This window comes from Podarcis cretensis (assembly GCF_951804945.1).
Source record: "Podarcis cretensis genome assembly, chromosome: 18".
Classification (NCBI taxonomy): Eukaryota; Metazoa; Chordata; class Lepidosauria; order Squamata; family Lacertidae; genus Podarcis; species Podarcis cretensis.
The window spans coordinates 3387422-3410357 of NC_137188.1; the positions used below are offsets into that span (position 1 = coordinate 3387422).

Sequence of the window (22936 nt, forward strand, 5' to 3'; positions counted from 1 at the left end):
ACAGCACAGACTGTGGAATGTAAACACCTGTCTCGTGACAAGCACTTCGCTGCACAGTGAAGAGAGCAGAAACCAACACCAACATGGGGCTCAGACCCACCACCCTGAGAATCTTCTGCTCTACCAGCTGAGCTACGGAGTTCAAATGGCTGGGATGCAGTCCTTACTTGCCTCTCTTGCTGGGATGGAGGGTAAAGAGAATGGGTGTTTCCGAGTGTAGAAACTTGCTGCTTTTGCCTTTCGACCCACCTGGCCCCTGGAAGGTTTCCAAGGATGAAATGTGGCCCCCAGACGGTGCAACGTTCCCCCACTCTGCTCTGCATATTTATCTGGGAGTAAGCCCCAACTGAACATAGCGGGGTTTATTTCTGAGTAAACATGCATTGAGTTGGGCTTTGCAGCTTCAAAGCAACAGGAAGTGAAACACCCTTATGTAAGTATTTGGGTGTTTATTTAAAGTATTCCTGTCTTGCTTTTTTCCACCGAGCATCCAGCCACAAAAAAAAGAGAATAGCGTCAAGCTAAGAGTCTTGACTGATTGATGTAAGTTGATTTCAACTGTGAAATATGATTTATAACAACTGAACAACCATCATCCAAAATGGTCAAAGGCCTGGAAACGATGCCTTATGAGGAACGGCTAAGGGAGCTGGGCATGTTTAGCCTGGAGAAGAGGAGGTTAAGGGGTGATATGATAGCCATGTTCAAATATATAAAAGGATGTCACATAGAGGAGGGAGAAAGGTTGTTTTCTGCTGCTCCAGAGAAGCGGACACGGAGCAATGGATCCAAACTACAAGAAAGAAGATTCCACCTAAACATTAGGAAGAACTTCCTGACAGTAAGAGCTGTTCGACAGTGGACTTTGCTGCCAAGGAGTGTGGTGGAGTCTCCTTCTTTGGAGGTCTTTAAGCAGAGGCTGGACAACCATATGTCAGGAGTGCTCTGATGGTGTTTCCTGCTTGGCAGGGGGTTGGACTCGATGGCCCTTCTGGTCTCTTCCAACTCTGTGATTCTATGATTCTATGATTCTATGATCAACGTATTCTTTGGAAAGCACCCATTTGTAGAATTGGAAGGGACCCCCGAGGGTCATCCAGTCCAACCCCCTGCAGTGCAGGAATCGCAGCTAAAGATCCCCTGGCAGATGGCCCCCCAACCTCTGCTTATAAATCTCCAAGGGACAGTCTGCCACTTTCTGCACGCTTTTACCTCTGGTCCTGGCCGCGGCTGGCATGTGGCCCCTGAGTGGTTGCACAGATAGGAATGTGGCCCTTGAGCCGAAATAGGCCAGAAATCTGCTTGGCGGTAGTAATTTTGAAAGCCATCTGGGAGGCTCAGTGAGGAATGCATTTTGACCCAACAGACGCTTGGTTCAAGGATATGGTTTTGGATTCCGGTTTGCCTTTGTGGGGGAGACACACGCCTCCTGCTAACTTGGAATCCAAAGGATCGGATTCCCAGATACCGGAAGGAGTAAAGAAGAGGACACTGTCAAAGCCATTTTGCATTTAATACCGCCAAGCGGCCTTCTGCTGCCCTCTTCAAGCACTCTGGTCATTCCCTGCCTTCTCTGGGCAGGAGCAAATCTGCTTCCAATTTGTTTCTTGGAGAGATAACAATTCCCAAAACAAGCAACTGGCGCTCTGCATTCCAGGCTCTTTCAAATGCTGCTCTGCCTCCTGATCTGGGCCTGTTTAGTTCCCGATACTGTTCCTGAAATCTGGAAGTGGCCTGAAATATATTCGGAGTTGAGAGTGGATTTCATGCTCTTTGTTCAGCTCATAGTGGTGAGGAGGAATGGAAGTTCCCCCAGAATGTCTGCTTTATATACATTATTTACACAATGGGCCCCACGTGATTGGCTGATTTCCGGGATTCTCCTGTAGGACAATGAGGTTGTGGATTCACTTCCACTTGGAGCTGGATTGGGTGGCTCCTGTGGACCAATCAGATTGCTGCATTCTGGATCCTATTGTTCTAGGACCAATCAGACTGCTGCATTCCGGATCCTATTGTTCTAGGACCAATCAGACTGCTGCATTCTGGATCCTATTGTTCTAGGACCAATCAGACTGCTGCATTCTGGATCCTATTGTTCTAGGACCAACCAGACTGCTGCATTCTGGATCCTATTGTTCTAGGACCAATCAGACTGCTGCATTCTGGATCCTATTGTTCTAGGACCAATCAGACCGCTGCATTCTGGGTCCTATTGTTCTAGGACCAATCAGACTGCTGCATTCTGGATCCTATTGTTCTAGAACCAATCAGACTGCTGCATTCTGGATCCTATTGTTCTAGGACCAATCAGACCGCTGCATTCTGGGTCCTATTGTTCTAGGACCAATCAGACTGCTGCATTCTGGATCCTATTGTTCTAGGACCAACCAGACCGCTGCATTCTGGGTCCTATTGTTCTAGGACCAACCAGACTGCTGCATTCTGGATCCTATTGTTCTAGGACCAACCAGACTGCTGCCTTTTGGATCCTATTCAACTTAGTACATAACATGACCCTTACAATGGGCGACTGTCCAGGCTTAGGAGGCCTTGAGGACTGGCTGGGCCTAGTAGGCCTCAGGGATTTTTCAGGCTTAGTAAAGGAAAGGTAAAGGACCCCTGGACGGTTAAGTCCCATCAAAGGCGACTCTGGGTTGCGGCCCTCATCTCGCTTCAGGCTGGCATTTGTCCGCAGACAGCTTTCCAGGTCATGTGGCCAGCAGGACTTAACTGCTTCTGGCGCAATGGGACACCATGACGGAAACCAGAGTGTACGGAAACGCAATTTACCTTCCCACCTAGTAGGTCCTGAGGATTGGGGGAGCCTAGTAGGCCTCAGGGATTTTCCAGGCCTACTAGGCCTTGGAGATTGGCTGGGCCTAGAAGGCCTCAGGAATTGGCCAAGGATTGGCTGGGCCCAGTAGGCTTCAGGGATTTTCCAGGCCTAGTTGGCCTTGAGGACTGACTGGGCCTAGTAGGCCTCAGGAATTTTCCAGGCTTAGAAGGCCTTGAGGATTGACTGGAGCCTAGCAGGCCTCAGGAAATGACTGAGCCTAGTAGGCCTCAGGGATTTTCCAAGCCTACTGGGCCTTGGAGATTGGCTGGGCCTAGTAGGTCTCTGGGATTTTCTGGGCCTAGAAGGCCTCAGGTATTGGCCAAGCCTAGTACGATTTAGAGACTGACCAGGCCTTGGGGGGGGGGGAGTTGGCCAAGCCATGGACTGGCCAGGCCTAGTAGGCCTTAGAGTTTGATAGGGCCTAGTAGTCCATCTTAAAGATTAGCTGGCCCGAGGGTTGACCTGGCCTACTAAGCCTCAGGGATTGACCAGGCCTTTCCCCTTCAGATGAGAAGCCATGGAAGGGCCGCCCGTGGTGGCTGCGGGCCTTGAAACCCTCCCCAGCCAAGACGCTGAGCAACTTCACCCAACGGGGGCAGCTTCCGCTGAAGAGGTCGGTCAGCACGGAGCGCTACGTGGAGACCCTCGTGGTGGCCGACAAAATGATGGTGGGGTACCATGGCCGGCGGGACATCGAGCAGTACATCCTGGCCATCATGAATATTGTAAGTGTTATAACCAAGCACCCAGCCACTGGTTCCCATTTCGGGAACTTTGGGCCAGCGGTGGGATGTGCAGGGCAGTCCAGGCAAACCTTAGTGCTTCCTGAAGTCCATTTACACGCATCAACTAACTCCAGTTTGGATCATGATTAACTCCGATTATTGGAGGCTGACTCCAGTTTGCCAAAGGTCTGCTTTTGTTTAGCTATTTGTTTTCATTTGGGAAATGTATCTTCCTATATACATAGAAACGTAAGGCTGTCGTCACGCAGCTACAAATTGCCTCAACCCAATCCTGGATTTGCATGAATTCAGGGCGAGGGAGGAGAGCAAAATGGTGGCTATAAATGAAAGCAGAGGTTTGAATAAAGCAGGGATGTGGGGCTTGAAGGAGTTGTGAGAGGGTGGGGTTTGGGTGAGATGTAAAGAGGGTTGACAAGAGGGGTGCTGGGGTTAGCATGAGGTTGGTGGGAGTAGCTGGGGTTGGTGAGCAACAGAAGTAGGGAAAGCAGCCCCAAGTGTATATTTGTGTGTAATATATTTCATTAATTTAATTGCTTCCTATGAAGCATCTTTAAGTTATGCACACACACACTACACACACACACATATACATATCTACATATATGCACACATATATACACATATATAACATAGTTATATGTATATATATAAACTGTACACAAAACAGGGCATGCTTTCAATTAAACCAATTACAGTTGTAAAAAGCAATTGCATACCTTCCAACATTTCTCCGATTAAAATAGGGATGTCCTAAGGAAAAGCAAGGGACGCAGGTGGTGCTGTGGGTTAAAGCCTCAGCGCCTAGGACTTGCTGATCGAAAGGTCGGCGGTTCGAATCCCTGCGGCGGGGTGCGCTCCCGCTGCTTGGTCCCAGCGCCTGCCAACCTAGCAGTTCGAAAGCACCTCCGGGTGCAAGTAGATAAATAGGGACCGCTTACCAGCGGGAAGGTAAACGGCGTTTCCGTGTGCGGCTCTGGCTCTGGCTCTGGCCAGAGCAGCGATGTCACGCTGGCCACGTGACCCGGAAGTGTCTCCGGACAGCGCTGGCCCCTGGCCTCTTAAGTGAGATGGGCGCACAACCCCAGAGTCTGTCAAGACTGGCCCGTACGGGCAGGGGTACCTTTACCTTTAAGGAAAAGCAGGACATTCTGAGATACTTAGAAACCAGGACCCATGATGCTGGAAAATAGGGACACTTGTACGGTTTGCAACTTCATGTACAAAAACAAATCGAAACAAATGCAAATGTATTAATAAATATTGAGCACTAGGACCTTGCTTTATTTTAAAGAAATATTTTAGCTCACTGTAGAGTATCTGGGACGCAGGTGGCGCTGTGGGTTAAAGCCTCAGCGCCTAGGACTTGCTGATCGAAAGGTCGGCGGTTCGAATCCCTGCGGCGGGGTGCGCTCCCGCTGCTCGGTCCCAGCGCCTGCCAACCTAGCAGTTCGAAAGCACCTCCGGGTGCAAGTAGATAAATAGGGACCACTTACCAGCGGGAAGGTAAACGGCGTTTCCGTGTGCGGCTCTGGCTCTGGCTCTGGCCAGAGCAGCGATGTCACGCTGGCCACGTGACCCGGAAGTGTCTCCGGACAGCGCTGGCCCCTGGCCTCTTAAGTGAGATGGGCGCACAACCCCAGAGTCTGTCAAGACTGGCCCGTACGGGCAGGGGTACCTTTACCTTTAGAGTATCTGCATTGCGTGCGAAAGGTTTAATCCCTGGCATCTCCAGATAGATAGAAACCCTGGAGAGCTGCTGCCAGTCAGTGCTGACCTTACTGAGCTACACTGACCGATGGTCTGTCTTGGTTTAAGGCAGCTTCCTCTGTCCCATTGAGAAAGATACAAAAGCCCATCATCGTTCAGCCTCCCCCAACCGTCTTGTTTTTTAACACTGGTCTTTCCTTGTTTCCTGGAGGTCAGGTTGCTAAACTTTTCCAAGACTCAAGTCTGGGCAATATTGTCAACATACTGGTGACCCGGCTCATCCTACTGACAGAGGACCAGGTGAGGGGGTGCCCCAAGAGAAAGAAAGAGGGACCGGGGCTGGTATCACTGAGAAGCTTCCCCAGACAATGATGGTGGCAAAACGTGGGAACAGAAAATGGCGGTGGTTGCTTGCTTGCTTGCTGGGTCCTGTCCTTGGCAAAAAAGTGGGGGAAGAGGAGCATATTTGCAGGGGAGGTGATAAGAGATGTGCTATAGGTTTTTTGGGGGGAGACCCCTCCCTAAACCCTAGAAATTAATAGATGGTAGGATTTTGATTAATTGGGGTATGGAGCTGTGCCAGGTAGGGAATCGCTGAGCTGGCTTCTGCAAACCAGCCTGGCTGGCCAGCCTAGCAAGAGCAAATCTGTTAACATAACAAAAGGTGTGGACAGAGGAATCCTTTGGCTTGGGGAGATAGGTGTTGCGAAGGTGATGCAGTATGTGCTTGAGGCGACAGGAAAAGTGGGGTGTTTTTTTAGCAAGATGTGCTGGGAAGAAGAAAGGGGGAGAAGAAAGGCTGGGATTCATATTGGGCAGGCAGGCTGCAGGCAGGCTGGCTGGGGGAGATATCTTGGACTCCATGACAGCACTGCTGTGGGGGACAAGCCCCTTTTGAAATGACCATGCTGTAAGATCTGGACTCCTGCCACACAGACTGAAGGTGTAAACAAGCGAGTAAACCATATTTCTTAAAGCTGCAACAGTCTCTGCCGTGTCTCAACTCTCCAAAGGAAATAGATGCTGGGTAAGTTCCCGAAACCCCATTTGTCACAGGGCTTTGTCTCCCTGGTCTTGGTGCAGCCACAGAAAAAGTCCTTCCTCACCTGCCCCAACGATACTGTCCAGGAGGTCTCAAAGAGTGGGAGAATTTGATACGTTTACACTCTCTGAAACCTTTTCGATTCTCCCTCTTCCTCCAGCCCACCCTGGAGATCAACCACCATGCCGGAAAGTCTCTCGACAGCTTCTGCAAGTGGCAGAAATCCATTGTGAATCGCAATGGGAACGGGAACGCCATCCCGGACAACGGCATTGCCAATCACGACACCGCAGTTTTGATCACCAGGTATACCGGAACCATGTTGGTGGTAAAAGAGCAGTTGGCTCCAAAGTCAAAACATCTTGTTTTATCCTGATTGTGCGGGGGGGGGGGCGTGCTACTGGCTGCCCCCAGCCATCAAACCCTCCACTCGCCCACTGTTGAGAGTTCAATCCTCCCAGCACCAGGGAATGCATTGGCCAAGCAGACTTAGCAGGATTGAATGCTGCCCATCAATTGATGTCACCTAGGGCTGTCAGCTGATGGACAGGTGGGCGGGGTTAGGGGGAGATGGTCTTGTGGGCCACACTGGAATTATTTTAGGGGTAGCAGGCATTATGGGGGGCAGAAGCAAGTTTCCTGCAAAGCAATTGGTCAGGTAGTCAGGTATTTCTATTTATTTACTTGATGGGGGGGCAGCTGCCCCCCCCTGCACACCCATGCCTATGTCCATGTTTGAACCCCTTGCAAGCTGAGATTCTCTCGCAACCCAGAGGTTTCTCTGTCTTCGTGTTTGTTTGTTTAACATAATTAAATAATTTTTATTCCATTTTTAAGAATAAGAGCAGCAAACATCGCTTTTTTCCAAAACAAGAGCTATAAAACACCAGAACTGAAATTTCCATGATAGCTGTTGTTGTTGTTGTTGGCATCTGTCTGTCATGAGAGACAATGGAGTGTGCCTCCGAGGGTGAAGTCAAACTGCTGCACTAACAGCACCCAAGTGGCCTCCCCGGGTCGCAAGCCTGGGCAGTGTGTAGAAGGTCCTGGGCTGCCCAGATGACAAAACCCCCATTATGGCCTCACTGGTGTGGCCCAAAGGAAAGCAGAACAAGACGTTTGGCACCAGCTTCGCTGCAGGAGTTGCAAGAAACAGGCATACAAGGCACCATCCAACCGTTTTAGGGACTCCGCTCCGTTTTTGTAGAGGGTCTACTCCTGAGCCTTTTCCTCTCCCGAAGATGTCCCGGCCACAAGACTGCGGAGGTTTAGGGTCAGAGTTTTCCTTCTCCTGGGTGGGCTCCCTTCCCAGGAGGACGAGCCCCACCTGCCCCTCGTTTATTTGCTGTGCTCAGTTGGCAGGGTGGAATCTGCCTTAATTGTATCTCCCTTCTTCTTGCACCTGCTTTTTAGATACGATATCTGCATCTACAAAAACAAACCGTGCGGCACTCTAGGTAGGTAGGAAGCCTTTCTCACTGAATGCAACGCTCAGTTTCTACCATTCCCTCCCCCCCTTAGAGCAGAGTGGGAGGCATCATTTCAATATCAGTTTGTGACGCAACCTAGGACAGATTCCATTTGGGAAGAGGGTGGACTTTGCTACAAACTACCTTTCCAGAGCCATGTGCAGATCAGGATTTTGGATCTCATGGCTGAATCTGCTTTGACATAACGTCTCCCTGTGACAATGCTCTGCTTCTCCCAGGACTGGCGCCCGTGGGTGGGATGTGTGAGCGGGAACGGAGTTGCTCCATCAACGAAGACCTCGGCCTGGCGACAGCTTTCACTATCGCCCACGAGATCGGCCACACGTGAGCAGAGTTCAGATCTGGTTGTGGGGTTGATGTGGAAATTGTTTGGTCTTGTGTCTGGTTAATGTTTTGCTTAATGCTTAGGGCCACTTCTGCTATGTTGTAGTGTTGTGAACCGCAGGCTTGTGGGAGGGGTTAGGTGCAGGGGTACCAAAGATGTCAAAGACATCTGAATGGCCAGGATAGGCTCTCCTACTTGTTGGTCAGTTTTCTCAGGGATACACTCCCCTTCTTGCTGATTGATTTATTCCAGGATAGACTCCCCCACTTGCCAGCCAGTTTATTCCAGAATAGACCCTCCACTTGCCGGCCAGTTAATTCCAGAATAGACTCTCCACTTGCCGGCCAGTTAATTCCAAAATAGACTCCCCTACTTGCCGCTCTGTTTACTCCCAAGCAGGCAGCAAATAATCCTGTTTGGCCTGTTTGGATTTGATATCCCACCTTATCACTACCCAAAGGAGTCTCAAAAAGCGGCTAACATTCTCCTTTCCCTTCCTCCCCCATAACAAACACTCTGTGAGGTGAGTGGGGCTGAGAGACTTCAGAGAAGTGTGACTGGCCCAAGGTCACCCAGCAGCTGCATGTGGAGGAGCAGGGAAGCGAACCCGGTTCACCAGATTACAAGACTACCGCTCTTAACCACTACACCACACTGGCTCCTTCTTTCTCTGGCTTCACGCTTCTCCTTCCAGGTTTGGCATGAACCACGACGGTGTCGGAAACAGCTGTGGTTCCCGGGGGCAGGAGACAGCCAAGCTGATGGCGGCTCACATCACCATGAAAACCAACCCTTTTGTGTGGTCCACGTGCAGTAGGGACTATATAACCAGCTTTCTCGAGTAAGGGGCTGCCTGTTTTCCGCTGTGCGTCTCCAAAGCATTGCACACACCACCTCATTACTTCCATTTCCCCTGTCTCTTTGTTCCAAAAGTTTTCCATAACTGGCCTTTAAGTGGTGGACACAAAAATGATACAATGGGCTCCATTTGCATGCTGAGGGTCTTCTGGGTTTACAGTGGTACCTCGGGTTAAGTACTTAATTCGTTCCGAAGGTCTGAAACTGTTCTTAACCTGAAGCACTACATTAGCTAATGGGGCCTCCTGCTGCTGCCGCGCCGCCGGAGCACGATTTCTGTTCTCATCCTGAAGCAAAGTTCTTAACTTGAAGCACTATTTCTGGGTTAGTGGAGTCTGTAACCTGAAGCGTATGTAACCTGAAGCGTATGTAACCTGAGGTACCACTGTATTTATTATTTGGGGTCCTGCTTTCCATACTTAGTATTGTTGTGCATAAGAATATGAAGAGTCCTGCTGGATGAGTCCAGTGGCCCATCTGGTCCAGTATTCTTTTTTTTTTTTAAATAGATATTTATTAAAGTTTTTAGCAAGATACAACAAAGAAGAAAAAACACAAAACAGAAAAATACAAAAAACACAAAGAATAGATAAAAAGAAAAAGAAAAAAAGAAAAAATCCATTATTCTTTTGCTAACTTTAAAGCTCATATCCTTATTTTCCTGACCTCCTCACACCTTCCCTTTTTGTATTCCCATTTACATAATCAGATCAGCAAATCCTTACCCTCTTTTATTTATCTTAACTCTATTTATCTTAACTCTATATCTTAACATATTACAACTCTATATTTTCACCCATTATCAATTCACTTATTGCATACTCTTTTTAACTTTGTTGCTAATACCACTTATTTCCAATCCAACATCATTTTAGCATTCATTAATTTTATAATGTTTCTGCAGATAGTCTTTAAATTTCTTCCAGTCTTCTTCCACCAACTCTTCTCCCAGATCTCGGATTCTGCCAGTCATTTCCGCTAATTCCATATAGTCCATCCATCTGGTCCAGTATTCTGTTCACCCAGTGATCAACCAGATGCCTGTGGGGAACCCGCAAGCAGGATTTGAGCAAAATAACAATCTTCTCTCCTGCGGTTTCCAGCAACTGGTATTCAGAAGCATTGCTTCCTCCAACTGTCGAAGGAGAGCACAACCATTGTGGGCAGTAGCCATGGATAGCCCTTCCTTGCATGATTTTGTCCAATTCTTTCCCCCCCCCCAATTTTTTTATTCATTTTATATCACTAATAACCAACACAAATAGAAAAACAAACAAATTCTTGTCTTATCCTTATTTTTTCTAAACATTGTTTAGTGAGCTTCCCCCTATCTGATTTTCATTTTACCTCATCTTTAGCAGTTTACATATATCATACTTTTTAACCATTTTTTATCTCACTTACTTTTACCATTAAAATCTTCACATATTATCCCTTACAAATAATACTGTTTTAAAATACGCTATTTTCTACTTCTAACCCTACAGCCTATATCCACTTCCAAAGCTTTTCTAAGATTTAAATAGTGACATATTTTTTCAAATATTTTTTAAACTTCTTCCAATCTTCTTCCACCGTCTCTTCTCTCTGGTCCCAGAGTCTCCCAGTCAGTTCGGCAAGTTCCATATAGTCCAATCCTTTTTTAACGCCATCTAGGCTGGTGGCCATTTCTTTCCAACGATCAGCTGGTGGAGCATGAGACTCTTAATCTCAGGTTCATGGGTTCGAGCCCCATGTCAGGCAAAAGATTCCTTCATTGAAGGGGGCTGGACTAGATGATCCTCAGTCCAACTCTACAATTCTATGATTCCACGCGTCTTCTTAGAAGGGCCCCCCATCCCTTAGAAGTAGGATTGTCTTGTGGGGGGTTCATTCCAAGCCCAGGTGTCGGCCATGGTGGGCAAGACCAGAAGATGCAGAAAGCAATGGCGCAGCCCATCAGCCTCATCTTCAGATACCTACAAAACAGGTTCAGAATTCAGGTAGGACTGTATGAACAGGTGAACACAAGGATAGAAGGCTGTGTTATTGGATTTGAACTTGAATCTGGATGATGCTGAGGAGATTCACTCCAAGACAAAATCAAGGAAACAGCTGAGTCGGATCATGTTCAAAGGGATTAATATGACTCTTCTACTGAGAAATGGCTATCCAGTGTGTTTTGTTCCATTGCTTCAATCTTTAAAACTATAGATTAAAATATGTGGTGGTTTAATGCTACCACTCCAAATTCTACTTTAGGTGTCTGATGGAATCCCAGAATCATGGAGGTGGAAGGGACCACAAGGGTCATCTAGTCCAACCCACTGCAGTGCAGGAATCTTCTTGTCCAACATGGGACTTGAACCCATGACCCTGAGATTAAGAGCTTCATGCTCTACCAGCTGAAGAATGAAGCCAGTTACTTAGTCTGTGCTTGCATAATTTTCAAAAAAAATTCTACGTTGATGTGGAATTGCAGCTCTTTATAAATAAAACTCTTCTCGCACTCAGCACTATCAACCCTTGATGTCTTTCTCCTTTGTTTCTCTCTGCTGCTCCAGCTCTGGGATGGGCCTCTGCCTGAACAATGCTCCACCCAAGCAGGATTTCGTCTACCCGACAGTGGCCCCAGGACAGGCTTACGATGCAGATGAGCAGTGCCGCTTTCAGTACGGAGTCAAATCTCGCCAGTGTAAATATGGGGTAGAGAGCCTTCCTGCTTTTACTCTTGATTCCCAACGTGGAGGGGTGGAGGGATGGGCAAGGCATTTTGCGCCCACTGGCCAGCCTTTAAACCAGCCACAGCCCTCAGCTGCAGCACCAGCGTCAGCCAAGGTCCACTCTTGCAGTAATCTGCCCTTCGGGTTGTTGTTTTTAAAAACCACTCTCCTTCTGCAAAAGAGGCTTCCACCTTTTCTGCCCGGTTCACAGGGCAGTTGGGAGTTTCTGGAGAGACTTCTGGACATTTTTAGGCAGGTGTATGTTTCGTTCCCAATGAACCATTTTCCCCAGGCAATATGTCCTCTGTGCCCCACAGCCTTCCTGGGTGACCACACTTCCTGATGTGGAATAATAATAATAATAATAAATTTTATTTATATCCCGCCCTCCCCAGCCGAAGCCGGGCTCAGGGCGGCTAACAACACTAAAACAGTGCAACATTATAAAAACATTATAAAAATTAATTAAAATCAAAATTGATGGCAACCATAAACTAAAGTTTTGTAAAGATTGCCAAAGGAGGGAGTCAGGCTGCGCCCTGACCAAAGGCCTGGTGGAACAGCTCTGTCTTGCAGACCCTGCGGAAAGATGTCAAGTCCTGCAGGGCCCTTGTCTCTTGTGACAGAGAGTTCCACCAGCTTGGAGCCACAGCCGAAAAAGCCCTGGCTCTAGTTGAGGCCAGCCGAACCTCTCTGTGGCCTGGGACCTTCAGGATGTTTTTATTTGCAGACCATAAGTTCCTCTGTGGGACATACCAGGAGAGGCGGTCCCATAGATCCGAGGGTCCTATAGGGCTTTGAAGGTTAAAACCAGCACCTTAAACCTGATCCTGTACTCCACCGGGAGCCAGTGCAGCTGGTATAGCACCGGAAAAAGCTGCTTCGTGGGAAGCACTACCAATACAGTTTTGTAGGGATACTTTACATGTGGTTCCTTCATTGCAGGGAGTTGAATTAAATGACCATTGGGGTCCCTTCCCAACTCTACCATTCTATGATTCTGTGGCTGAACTGTGATTTGATTGCACTGTGGGCACCTGGGAAGACTGCAGAGCTCTCTGCAGAATGAATGGAAGGATGCTTCCATCATCATCACCGTCATCATCATCACCCCTTGACCACCTCAAAAGGAATACAGTCGTACCTTGGATCCCAAATGCCCTGGAACTTGGACATTTTGGCTCCTGAACACCCCAAACCCGAAAGTGAGTGTTCCGGTTTGCGAATGTTCTTTTGGAACCCGAACGTCCAATGTGGCTTCCGCGGCTTCTGATTGGCTGCAGGAGATTCCTGCAGCCAATCAGAAGCCAGGATTTGGTTTTCAAACGTTTGGAAGTCGAACAAACTTCTGGAACGGATTCTGACTTCCAAGGTATGACTGTATATTAACCCCTGCACTCCACCCATGAGAATTCCACCAATTTTTTCTCTCCACTTTGATGATTTTCAAAAGCAGTATTTTTGCTTATTAATGGATGGGGAATGGTGAGGGGGTGGAGTGGGGAAATGGAATCACAACCTTCTTCCTTTGTAGCCCTTCCTATACCCCAAGGGGCTCCTCACAGCATGATATAATTCGAGGCAACCCACTGACTTAAATGACTCCACTGAGTAAAAGCATCATTTGACAGATCCATTGGTGTTAATGGGTCTACTGAGTTTGGTGCAGTTTGCTACAATCCATTTACTTTAATGCAGAGTCGTAGCTGCAGGGGGTGGGGGTGTCAAGTTTTTTGCCCTGGTTGAAGCCTCCAGAGGAGAGACATTGAGGCTCCCAGCCTGTGTACGTGTGCTATGCAAAAATCATGATGCAGGGGAAACCATGAAACCAGCCAATGCCTTTACATAGCTCCTTATTTCAGACCTTGTGATATATTGTGATTTTTAGCTGGTGATGTATCACCAGGTGTCTCCCAGACCTAGTCTCCACAGAGATCTGTTGTGTTTCTTTAATCCTTCCTTCAGTCTCCAGTCATCAGTTGCCACCTCCTTCCTTAGTCCAAGATGTCACGTAGCACCACCAACCTCTGCGGCCGTGCACCCCTCCTCCCAGCTCCGCCCGCGCCCCCACCCACCCACTGGTCCTTCTTCTCCTCCTCCTCCAGGAAGTTTGCAACGAGCTCTGGTGCCTTAGCAAGAGCAACCGATGCATCACCAACAGCATCCCAGCGGCCGAGGGAACCATCTGCCAGACTAACACCATCGAGAGGGGGGTAAGAGGCAGGGCCACCCTTGCTGTACCTTAACCCGCAGCAGCGATTCCTGCCTTGAAAGAGGGTTGGACTAGATGGCCTTTGGGATCCCTTCCAGACGGCCAGTTTATCCCTAATCACGCAGTCCTGCTGAGGTCAGACGCATGAACGCCAGCGAGGTGGGGGGTGTTGTTGCTGACCAGTGGGTCTCTCTTCTTCCCTCCATCCTCTGTATCCACCGCCAGTGGTGCTACAAACGGGAATGTGTTCCTTTCGGCACACGGCCAGAGGGTGTGGACGGAGCCTGGGGGACATGGTCGCCATGGGGAGAGTGCAGCCGGACTTGTGGGGGAGGCGTCTCCTCATCCATCCGCCACTGTGACAGCCCACGGTAAGTGGACACTTGCATGAACACCCGAGACATCCCCCATACTCCCTGGGATGCCATTTTCCACGTCTACCTCCTTTTCTCTCTTCCAAAGGCCGACGATTGGTGGGAAATACTGTCTCGGGGAACGGAAGCGTTACCGGTCTTGTAACACAGACGTGAGTAGCAAGGGATTCTGGGATGGGAGGATGGTGGGGGCAAAGGAATGGATTGTTACGAAAGTTGAGCGCTACCCCGCACTCTCTGCTGAGAGGCAGCAAGGGGTTCTGGGCGTTCACCCAGGGTCTGTGGTCTCTTGGAGAATTGCAACACGGTGGAGACTGCCATAGCTTTAAGAAATGTGGTTTATTCCCCTGTTTACACCTTCAATCTGCCTGGAGGGAGTCCAGATCTTACAGCATAGTCATTTCAAGAGGGGCTTGTGCAGCCCTGGTGTCCAAGGCATCTCTCCCAGCCAGCCTTCAGCCAGCCTGCCCAAGATGGATCCCAGCCTTTCTTCTCTCCCTTTCTTCTTCCCAGCACACCTTGCTGAAAAGACTCTTTTCCTGTCACCTCAAACACACACACCCATCACCTTGGCACCGTCTGCTTCCCCAGGCCACAGAATTCCTCTCTGATGGCACATCAACACCTTTTGTCATGTTAACAGATTTGCTCTTTGTCCTGACCTGCTCGCCACTGGGCACCCATAATCTAGGGCCCAAGCCAGCGCCACTGTTGACAGATTTGCTGTTTGCTAGGCCAGCCAGGCTGGTTTGCAGAAGCCAGCCCAGGGATTCCCTGTCTGGCACAGCTCTGCAGATTGTACTTTCATCCACATCCCAATTAATCAAAATCCTACCATTTGTCTCCTGCCAACCTAGCAGTTTAAAAGCACGTCAAAGTGCAAGTAGATAAATACCTTCGGCGGGAAGGAAAGCGACGTTTCTGTGCGCTGCTCTGGTCTGCCAGAAGCGGCTTAGTCATGCTGGCCACATGACCCGGAAGCTGTACGCCGGCTCCCTTGGCCAATAAGGCGAGATGAGCGGCGTAACCCCAGAGTCGGCCACGACTGGGCCTAATGGTCAGGAGTCCCTTTACCTTTACCTTACCATTTGTCAATTTCTAGGGTTTAGGAGTGTCCCCCCCCCCACACACAATCAATAACTGTATTTTGGGTTCTTGTTTTGAATGTTTATGTCATGAGCTGCCTCTGATCTTCGGGTGAAGGGAGGTATACAAATTTAATAAATATTAATAATGATAAACAGATGTGAGAAGTGACAACAGCTCCCAACCTTATAGCTCATTCATGGAGTTTCTGCCTTGCACCTCCCAGCAAAGTCTTTCAGCTGTGGGGTCCAGAATGCGCCATCTCTGCTTCCAGGCATTAAAAAAAGCAGCCCCCCCCCCCGTTGTAAATCACACCCCTCAGCCCCTCAGAGAGCCGATAATAAATCTGGCAATCTTTCTGTGCCCCCACCCCAGGACTGCCTACCGGGCTCGCAAGACTTCAGAGAACTGCAGTGTGCCGAGTTTGATAATATCCCCTTCCGAGGAAAGTATTACACCTGGAAGACATACCGAGGCGGTAAGGCCATTTCCACACACACACTCCCTGGGGGGAGGGCGTGGGGCAATTTTCACCCATTCCCAATCCAGCCTCTCTGATCTAGTGGTTTGAAATTGCCATCTCTCCGCAGGAGGCGTTAAGTCCTGTTCGCTCAACTGCCTGGCGGAAGGTTTCAACTTCTACACAGAGAGGGCGGCAGCCGTGGTGGATGGAACACCCTGCCGCCAGGACTCCAACGACATCTGTGTCAATGGAGAGTGCAAGGTGATTTTCCAGCGCTGTAACCACTCCTCCTCGCTGCCCGTAGGCCTCCGACTGACTGAGGTTTAATGGGCAGCTTCTGGGCCCGTCGGGAGGGGGAAGTTGGTCCACTTTATCTATAAGGAAAGATTTATGCATTGGGGGGTTTCCATTTAGAGGGGGACACATGATTTAAGGACATAAGAAGAGCCTGCTGGATCAGGCTAGCTGAGGGGATTAGACAAATTCAGGGACTATAAGGCAATCAGTGGCTGCTCAGCATGATAGTTGCGTATCACCTCCCGGATTGGGGCAGTCTACCTCTGAATCCCAGTTGCTGGGTGCCACAGGAGGGAGGTTTGCTATAATGGTCAGCTTCTGCTTGCAGGCTTCCCATCCTGGGCATCTGGTTGGCCACTTAGTTTCTGCCAATTCACAAATAGAGCCTTCATAGGCAGAGACAGTCTACCTTAGAATAGTGGAGAGCACATACATTAAGCATAATAGAAACACCGCCACCCGACCCCACCCCCATCCATCTCCCCTCCCTCCACCCCCCTTTCTTTTTTCCTTTTTTTTCTTCTTCCCCCTAATGCCTCAACAAATGAAACAGATTTGTAAAAATGTTACATGGAAAAAAAAAAATATGAGGCATTACACTTACCTCTGTAAAACAAGAAAATCCTTAATAAAATATTTTTTTTAAAAAAAAAAGAGTGGTGGAGAGCAAGAGAAGGCTATTCCGTACTCTCGCATCCCGCTTGGGATTTTTAGGGGGGCATTTGACTGGACACTGTGAGGACAGGAGGGTGGGCTAGATGAGTCCCAGGTGCAGGTTCTTAGTTTTTTTATGAATCACAGTGAGAGGCACAGCGCTTGCTCCTTTATCTCCTGCCTGTGGGCATCCTGGAGGAATCTGGCTGGCCACTGTGATAAGAGGATGCTGGACCAAACGGGCCATTGGCCAAACCAATTCCTCTTTAGAAAGGCCTATTTTCTTTTAAGGCTACCCAGGTTGGTCTCATTAGGGCTGGGCGATATATCGATATATCATCCAAAACCGGTTTGAACATCATACCATGATATCAGTTTCTTAATTTTTGACCTTGGCGATATATCGCGAATCATGATGCGTGTATGTGCTATGCAAAAATACTGATGCGGGGAAAATCCATGAAGCCAGCCAATGCCTCCATCCTTATTTCAGATTAGTGATATTTCGGTATATCACAATGTTTAGCTGGTGATACATTGCAATGTTGAAAACCTGGTATCGCCCAACCTGAGTGGCCATCCCTAACTCTTCCAAGAACTTCCTCCGTCAAACCTCTCCTTTTGTTTCCTACAAGCACGTGGGCTGCGACCGCATCCTGGGCTCGGACACCAAGGAGGACAAGTGCCGGGTCTGCGGAGGGGACGGGAGCTCCTGCGAGACCATTGAAGGACTTTTCAACCACTCGCTGCCGGACGGAGGTGAGGGTCGCCTGGTGACCCAATGGGTGGACAAATGTACAGCACAGAGAGTGGCCAAGACGGTTCTGACATGTTGTAGGCAAATGTTTTTTTCTATTCCAAGGCAGGTGCTTTCAAAAATAAATTGCACAGGTGGAACTTGATTGGGGAGGTTCCCAGCTGTGCATAGGCCCAATGCCTGCAATGCCTATTGCCCAGTGCCCTTAAAAAACGTTAATTTGAAGCCTGGTCTCCCATGTTCCCATCCCAGCACTGACTCAGTAGAAGACAGCATCAACACAATTCTTCATGTGCTTTGCAATTCCCTGCACCAAATTTTCTCTCTTAGCTTTTTGAGCATTGAGGACCCCCTTAGAACTTACCTTGGTTTATTATCTCCATCTGCCGCACAGGCTATGAAGAGGTGATATGGATCCCCAAAGGATCGGTGCATATCGACATTCGGGAGCTCAACCTTTCCTTGAACTACCTTGGTGAGAAACCTTAGCTAAGCAGGGAAGATCCCAGGCGGGTTGTCCTTGAGGTCACCTCCAAACTCTGGTTTTGCATGTGGGTTATCTCCCACTTGGACTACTGCCATGTGCTGTCCATGGGGCTACCTTCAAAAGTGACTCGGAAACCACAACTAATCTAGAACGCGGCTGCCGGACTGGTGACTGGGAGCCATTGGCTGGACCATATAACACCAGTCCCGAAAGACCTACAGTGGCTCCCAGTGCAATTCAAAGTGTTGGTTGTGACCTTTAAAGCCCTAAATGGCCTCAGCCCTGTATACCTGAAGGAGCATCTCCACCCCCATCGTTCACTGAGGTCCACCTCTGAGGTCCTTCTGGCAGTTCCCTCCCTGCGAGAAGTGAGGTTGCAGGGAACAAGGCAGAGGGGCTTCTCGGTGGTCAGATGTCAAGCAAATAAACAATTATCTGATGTTTAGAAGATATTTGAAGGCAGCCCCATATAGGGAAATTTTTAATGGCTGATCTTTTATTGTGCTTTTAATATTTTGTTGCAAGCCGCCCAGAGTGGCTGGAGCAATCTGGTCAGATGGGTGGGGAACAAATAATACAATTATGATTTTTATGAAAAATATCCCTGAATCCTTTGGGGGGGGATGCAAGTGCTTCAGCCCACCCCTGACTTGGTCACACCCCACACACCCCGGATTCTCTTTCCAGCTCTGAGAGGGGAGAACGACGAATACTTTGTCAACGGAAAGCTCTCCATTGACCCACCCCGGCGCTTTGACATCGCCGGGACCACCTTCCACTACAGACGCGCTCAAGACGAGCTGGAGTCCCTGGAATCCCTGGGCCCCACCAACGTCACCCTCATCGTCATGGTTCGTTGACTGAACAGGGGTTACTAAATGCGGTATCTAAGACTATCAGTATTTGTAAAGCAGGTATCACTGCTCTACTGAAGAGTGCTTTTTGTGGTGGGGCACGAAAAAGTTTGGGAACTGCTGCTTTAGGGTGATCCCTGATAAGCCAAGATTCTCCCTGCGACCAGTAAAGGACGCCATGCCCATAGCTGTCAACGTTTCCCTTTTTTTAAGGGAAATTCCCTTATTCTGAATAGGATTCCTTGCAAGAAAAAGGAAAAGTTGACAGCTATGGCCATGCTCACTAACAGTCTCCATTTGCCCTTGTTTGACCTCAGCACACAGCTAAAGCTGATTGGCCATGTAATTGGGATGGCATGTGATCCTTGCTGGACCGAGGGTCATATAATGTAGAAATGGGTTTAAGCCTTAGGAGAGGATATATTATTTAGTTATTATTCTTCCTTGCTCACGTGCATGAGATCAGCAACTACCATACTCTGTAGCTTTAAATTTGGAAGCTAAAACCAGGTTGATTTAATCTTCTAGAAACAATAATCTGGGCTGCTTTAAAGCAGACTGGATTTCCCCCGGCAGTACCCCTTTTCTCCCCCTTAAAAATAACAATCCCAAGGACCTGCGATAGCTCATTTGGTAGAGCATTCGACTCTTAATCTTGGGCTTGTGGGTTTGAATCCTGTGCTGCGCAAAAGATTCTTGCATTGCAGGGGGTTGGACTAGATGACCCTCAAGATCCCTTCCAACTTTTCAATACAATGATATACAGTGGTGCCTCGCAAGACGAAAAGAATCCGTTCCGCGAGTCTCTTCATCTTGCGAAGCGAGCCCTTTGACAGCTTAGCGGATTAGCGCTATTAGTGGCTTAGCGGATCTGCGGATCAGCTGATAAGCGGACTAGCGGATCAGCTGATTAGCGGCTTAGCGGATCAGCTGATAAGCGGCTTAGTGGATCAGCTGATAAGCGGCTTAGCGGCTTAGAAAAAGGGGGGGAAAGGAAAAAAACCCGCAGGAACTCACAAGACATTTTCGTCTTGCGAAGCAAGCCCATAGGAGATTCGTTTTGCGAAGCACCTCCAAAATGGAAAACCCTTTCGTCTAGCGTGTTTTCCGTCTTGCGAGGCGTTTGTCTTGTGGGGCACCACTGTAATAATGATGATGACATTGCTTTGTGAAGAAGTAAAAGTAGTATTTACTTACATAAGCTCGGTCTTGAAGAAGGAAGTACAGTAGCAAAATGAAGGCAGACATATAATCACTATCTAAGTTACAAAAGTGTTCAAAAATGGTGCCTGAACTAGGCATGCATGTGTGGCCAGTTTGGAGGCATGACGAAGTAAGAGAGAGATGCTGAGACAGGAAGGAAGGATTTAGTACTACAGCTTCCTGCCGAGACAGACAAAGGAAGTGATCTCAGGAAGAGTTCCTTCTAGCAACTTTTGTAGGAAACCTCTGTGAACCTTTGCCCCTTCGTGTGCCCATCTGGCAAAACATGAATTGTTGGATTGATTGCAATAACGTCCCGCAAGTCATGCAACAGAACAGCTACAGGGAGTGGGGGTGGCTTTTTTATTTTCCAGTAGAGAATTCTGCTTCTGAGGTCCTTTTGGGAAAGTGTGGGGTTCTCCACCACCAACCATGGCTGTGCCTCCCTATTCCCTCTCCTTTCCACCCCTAGGTGCTCGTCAGGGAAGAACTGCAGAGAATCCGCTACAAGTTCAATGCACCCATTGTCCGTGGTTCCGTCGCCCAGTACTTGTGGCAGTATGTCTCGTGGACAAAATGCTCAGCCCTCTGTGGCGGAGGTAAGACTCTTTATTGGAAGGGCCCAGCTCAGAGGTGCGGCAGCAGTATGCATGCAGGAGGTCCCCAGTTCCAGTACTGGATTAAACCCTGTGGAGGCCACTGGGTAGTCGAAATATCAGGGGGCCCTGTGCAAATTATCTCCTAATATGTTGTTGATTTTACCAACCAACGATTTCAATAAATCAATTTTATTTCAATATCACATCAATCTTATATTGATCTGTTATTGTGGGGCCCCTAAAAAGTGTGGGGCCCATAGGTTGGTGCCTACTCTGCCTGTTTGGTAATCCAGCACTGCCCAGTTCGAACCCAGGTAGGGCCCCTGCCTGAACCCCTAGAGAGACCCTGCCATTTTTGTGTTGACAGTGGTGTAGAGACTCTGCTAAGTTCGGCAGACCTTTGGGAAGACTTGCTCCAAGGCAGACCCCCATGTTCCAATTTAAGCCATACAGAACTGTGAGGACTAGAATCTTGCTTTATTTGTAGGAGAAAGGCCATCGCTCAACTGCAGAGCATCTGCTTTGCACGCAGTAGGTCCTGGGTTCGAATCCCCAACAACATCTCAGGTGCGGCTGGGAGCAAACCCCACCTGAACCCCTAGAGAACTGGGGACTTGAAAATTACTTCAGTAGCTCAGTGGTGGAGCAGTTGCTTTATAAGGGAAAGCTTCCAGGTTTCAATCTCCAAGTCAGTGTAGCCAGCTCTGAGCTAGATGAACCCTTACTTCTGTCCACACATCTTTTTGAAAACACACATTTTATGGGGCTTTGAGGGCAGGCAGTTCCTACCATTGAAAACCTAGGGGGTGTTGATGGACTATATGGAATTGACAGAAAGGACTGGCAGAGGCCGAGACCAGGAAGAGGAGACGGTGAAGAAGATTGGAAAATTTAAAGTCTATATAGGGAAATTTTGTAAAATTTAATGAGGGATAGAAAAATCTTGGAATGGATTTTTTTTTTTTTTTTTTTGGCCTTAGTGGAAATGTTTTAAGAGGTTAAGTGTAAATAGGTATATTAGATTTAATGGGGAATAAGATTAAAAATATTTTAAGATAAAGGATTTGCTGAGATAACGTATAGAAGTGGAATTTTGATTTTAATTAATTTTTATAATGTTTTTATAATGTTGTACTGTTTTAGTGTTGTTAGCCGCCCTGAGCCCGGCTTCGGCTGGGGAGGGCGGGATATAAATAAAATTTATTATTATTATTATTATTATTATACAAGGAGGGAGGTGAGAGGAGGTCAAGGAAACAAGGGAATGAAAGATAGATTATGGTAAAGGTATGATGTGTGTTAAATTGTTTTTGTTTTGTTTTGTATAGTTTATGGTGTTTAGATGTTAAGGTTGTGTTTTGTATTGTCTATATTGTATTGTTTCTTTTATTTCTTCTTTCTTTCTTTTTTTTGTAAGCCTTAAAAGTAATAAATATCATTTTTACGGGGGGGGGGGAAGAAAAAAGAAAAACTAGGGGGTGTTATGGAACCAGGGGCAGGGGAAGGAGTGGCAACTTGGCCCCGTGATCGTGGGTGCCTGGGACCGTGGGTGCCATGCAGCGTGCATGGCCCTGGCATTGAAATTCCCTAGGGGAATTTTGTGGATGCTCAAGCACCCAGGGCCCCAGAGAGTTGGCACCTAGGGTGTGGGGAGGGAGTGAGAAGGTGCTGCTGTTTCTCGCTGCTCAGACCTCAGCATCCTCACTCAGCGCCCTCCTTACAGGCAGCCAGGTCCAGCCCGTCGTCTGCCGCAACCAAGCCGACAGCTCCACCGTCTTCAACCACCTCTGCAGCCCCGACACTAAGCTGCCCGAGAGACAGAGATTGTGCAACACTGAGCCCTGCCCGCCGGCGTAAGTTAGATGCTTTCGGGGTGGGGGGCTATGCATCCTAGGGAGAGGGGCACCCCAAAAGAGGCCCAGTGCCCAGACTCTTTTATCCAACAGGCAAACAAAGCCTAACTACTGTTTATGCTCTGGTAACCTCGAGGTTAGATTACTGCAATGCGTTATACGTAGGGCTGTATCTGAAGATGGTTCAGAAACTTCAGCTAGTGCAGAATTCAGCATCCAGGTTGCTCATCGGGGCATAGTCTGGTCCAACTCCACTGGCTGCCAATTGGTTTCCAGGCCCAATCCAAAGTGCTGGTTTTGACCTCTAAAACAGCTCAGGGTCACAATACCTCTAGGACTGCCTCTCGCCATATAAACCATCCCAGACTCTGGATTCATCATCTGAGGC

General features: G+C 48.4%; 1 protein-coding gene across 4 annotated transcripts in view; it reads left to right on the forward strand.

The window, feature by feature from the left end:
- ADAMTS10 (ADAM metallopeptidase with thrombospondin type 1 motif 10) overlaps nt 1-22936 on the forward strand; it is a 54988-nt gene that overhangs the window by 17940 nt on the left and 14112 nt on the right. The window contains exons 1-18 of one of the 4 annotated variants that reach the window (XM_079960475.1): nt 2532-2611; nt 3347-3564; nt 5504-5592; nt 6495-6640; nt 7748-7791; nt 8043-8148; nt 8844-8990; nt 11551-11692; nt 13815-13922; nt 14147-14292; nt 14384-14447; nt 15757-15859; nt 15972-16105; nt 17431-17554; nt 17947-18027; nt 18727-18890; nt 20569-20695; nt 22419-22548. In XM_079960475.1, the coding sequence (XP_079816601.1) occupies nt 3357-3564; nt 5504-5592; nt 6495-6640; nt 7748-7791; nt 8043-8148; nt 8844-8990; nt 11551-11692; nt 13815-13922; nt 14147-14292; nt 14384-14447; nt 15757-15859; nt 15972-16105; nt 17431-17554; nt 17947-18027; nt 18727-18890; nt 20569-20695; nt 22419-22548 (2063 nt within the window). In that variant the 5' untranslated portion in view covers nt 2532-2611; nt 3347-3356. Of the gene's footprint in view, nt 1-2531; nt 2612-3346; nt 3565-5503; nt 5593-6494; nt 6641-7747; nt 7792-8042; nt 8149-8843; nt 8991-11550; nt 11693-13814; nt 13923-14146; nt 14293-14383; nt 14448-15756; nt 15860-15971; nt 16106-17430; nt 17555-17946; nt 18028-18726; nt 18891-20568; nt 20696-22418; nt 22549-22936 lie in introns of those variants that run through there. The other 3 variants (XM_079960472.1, XM_079960474.1, XM_079960473.1) reach the window with 3 other exon arrangements.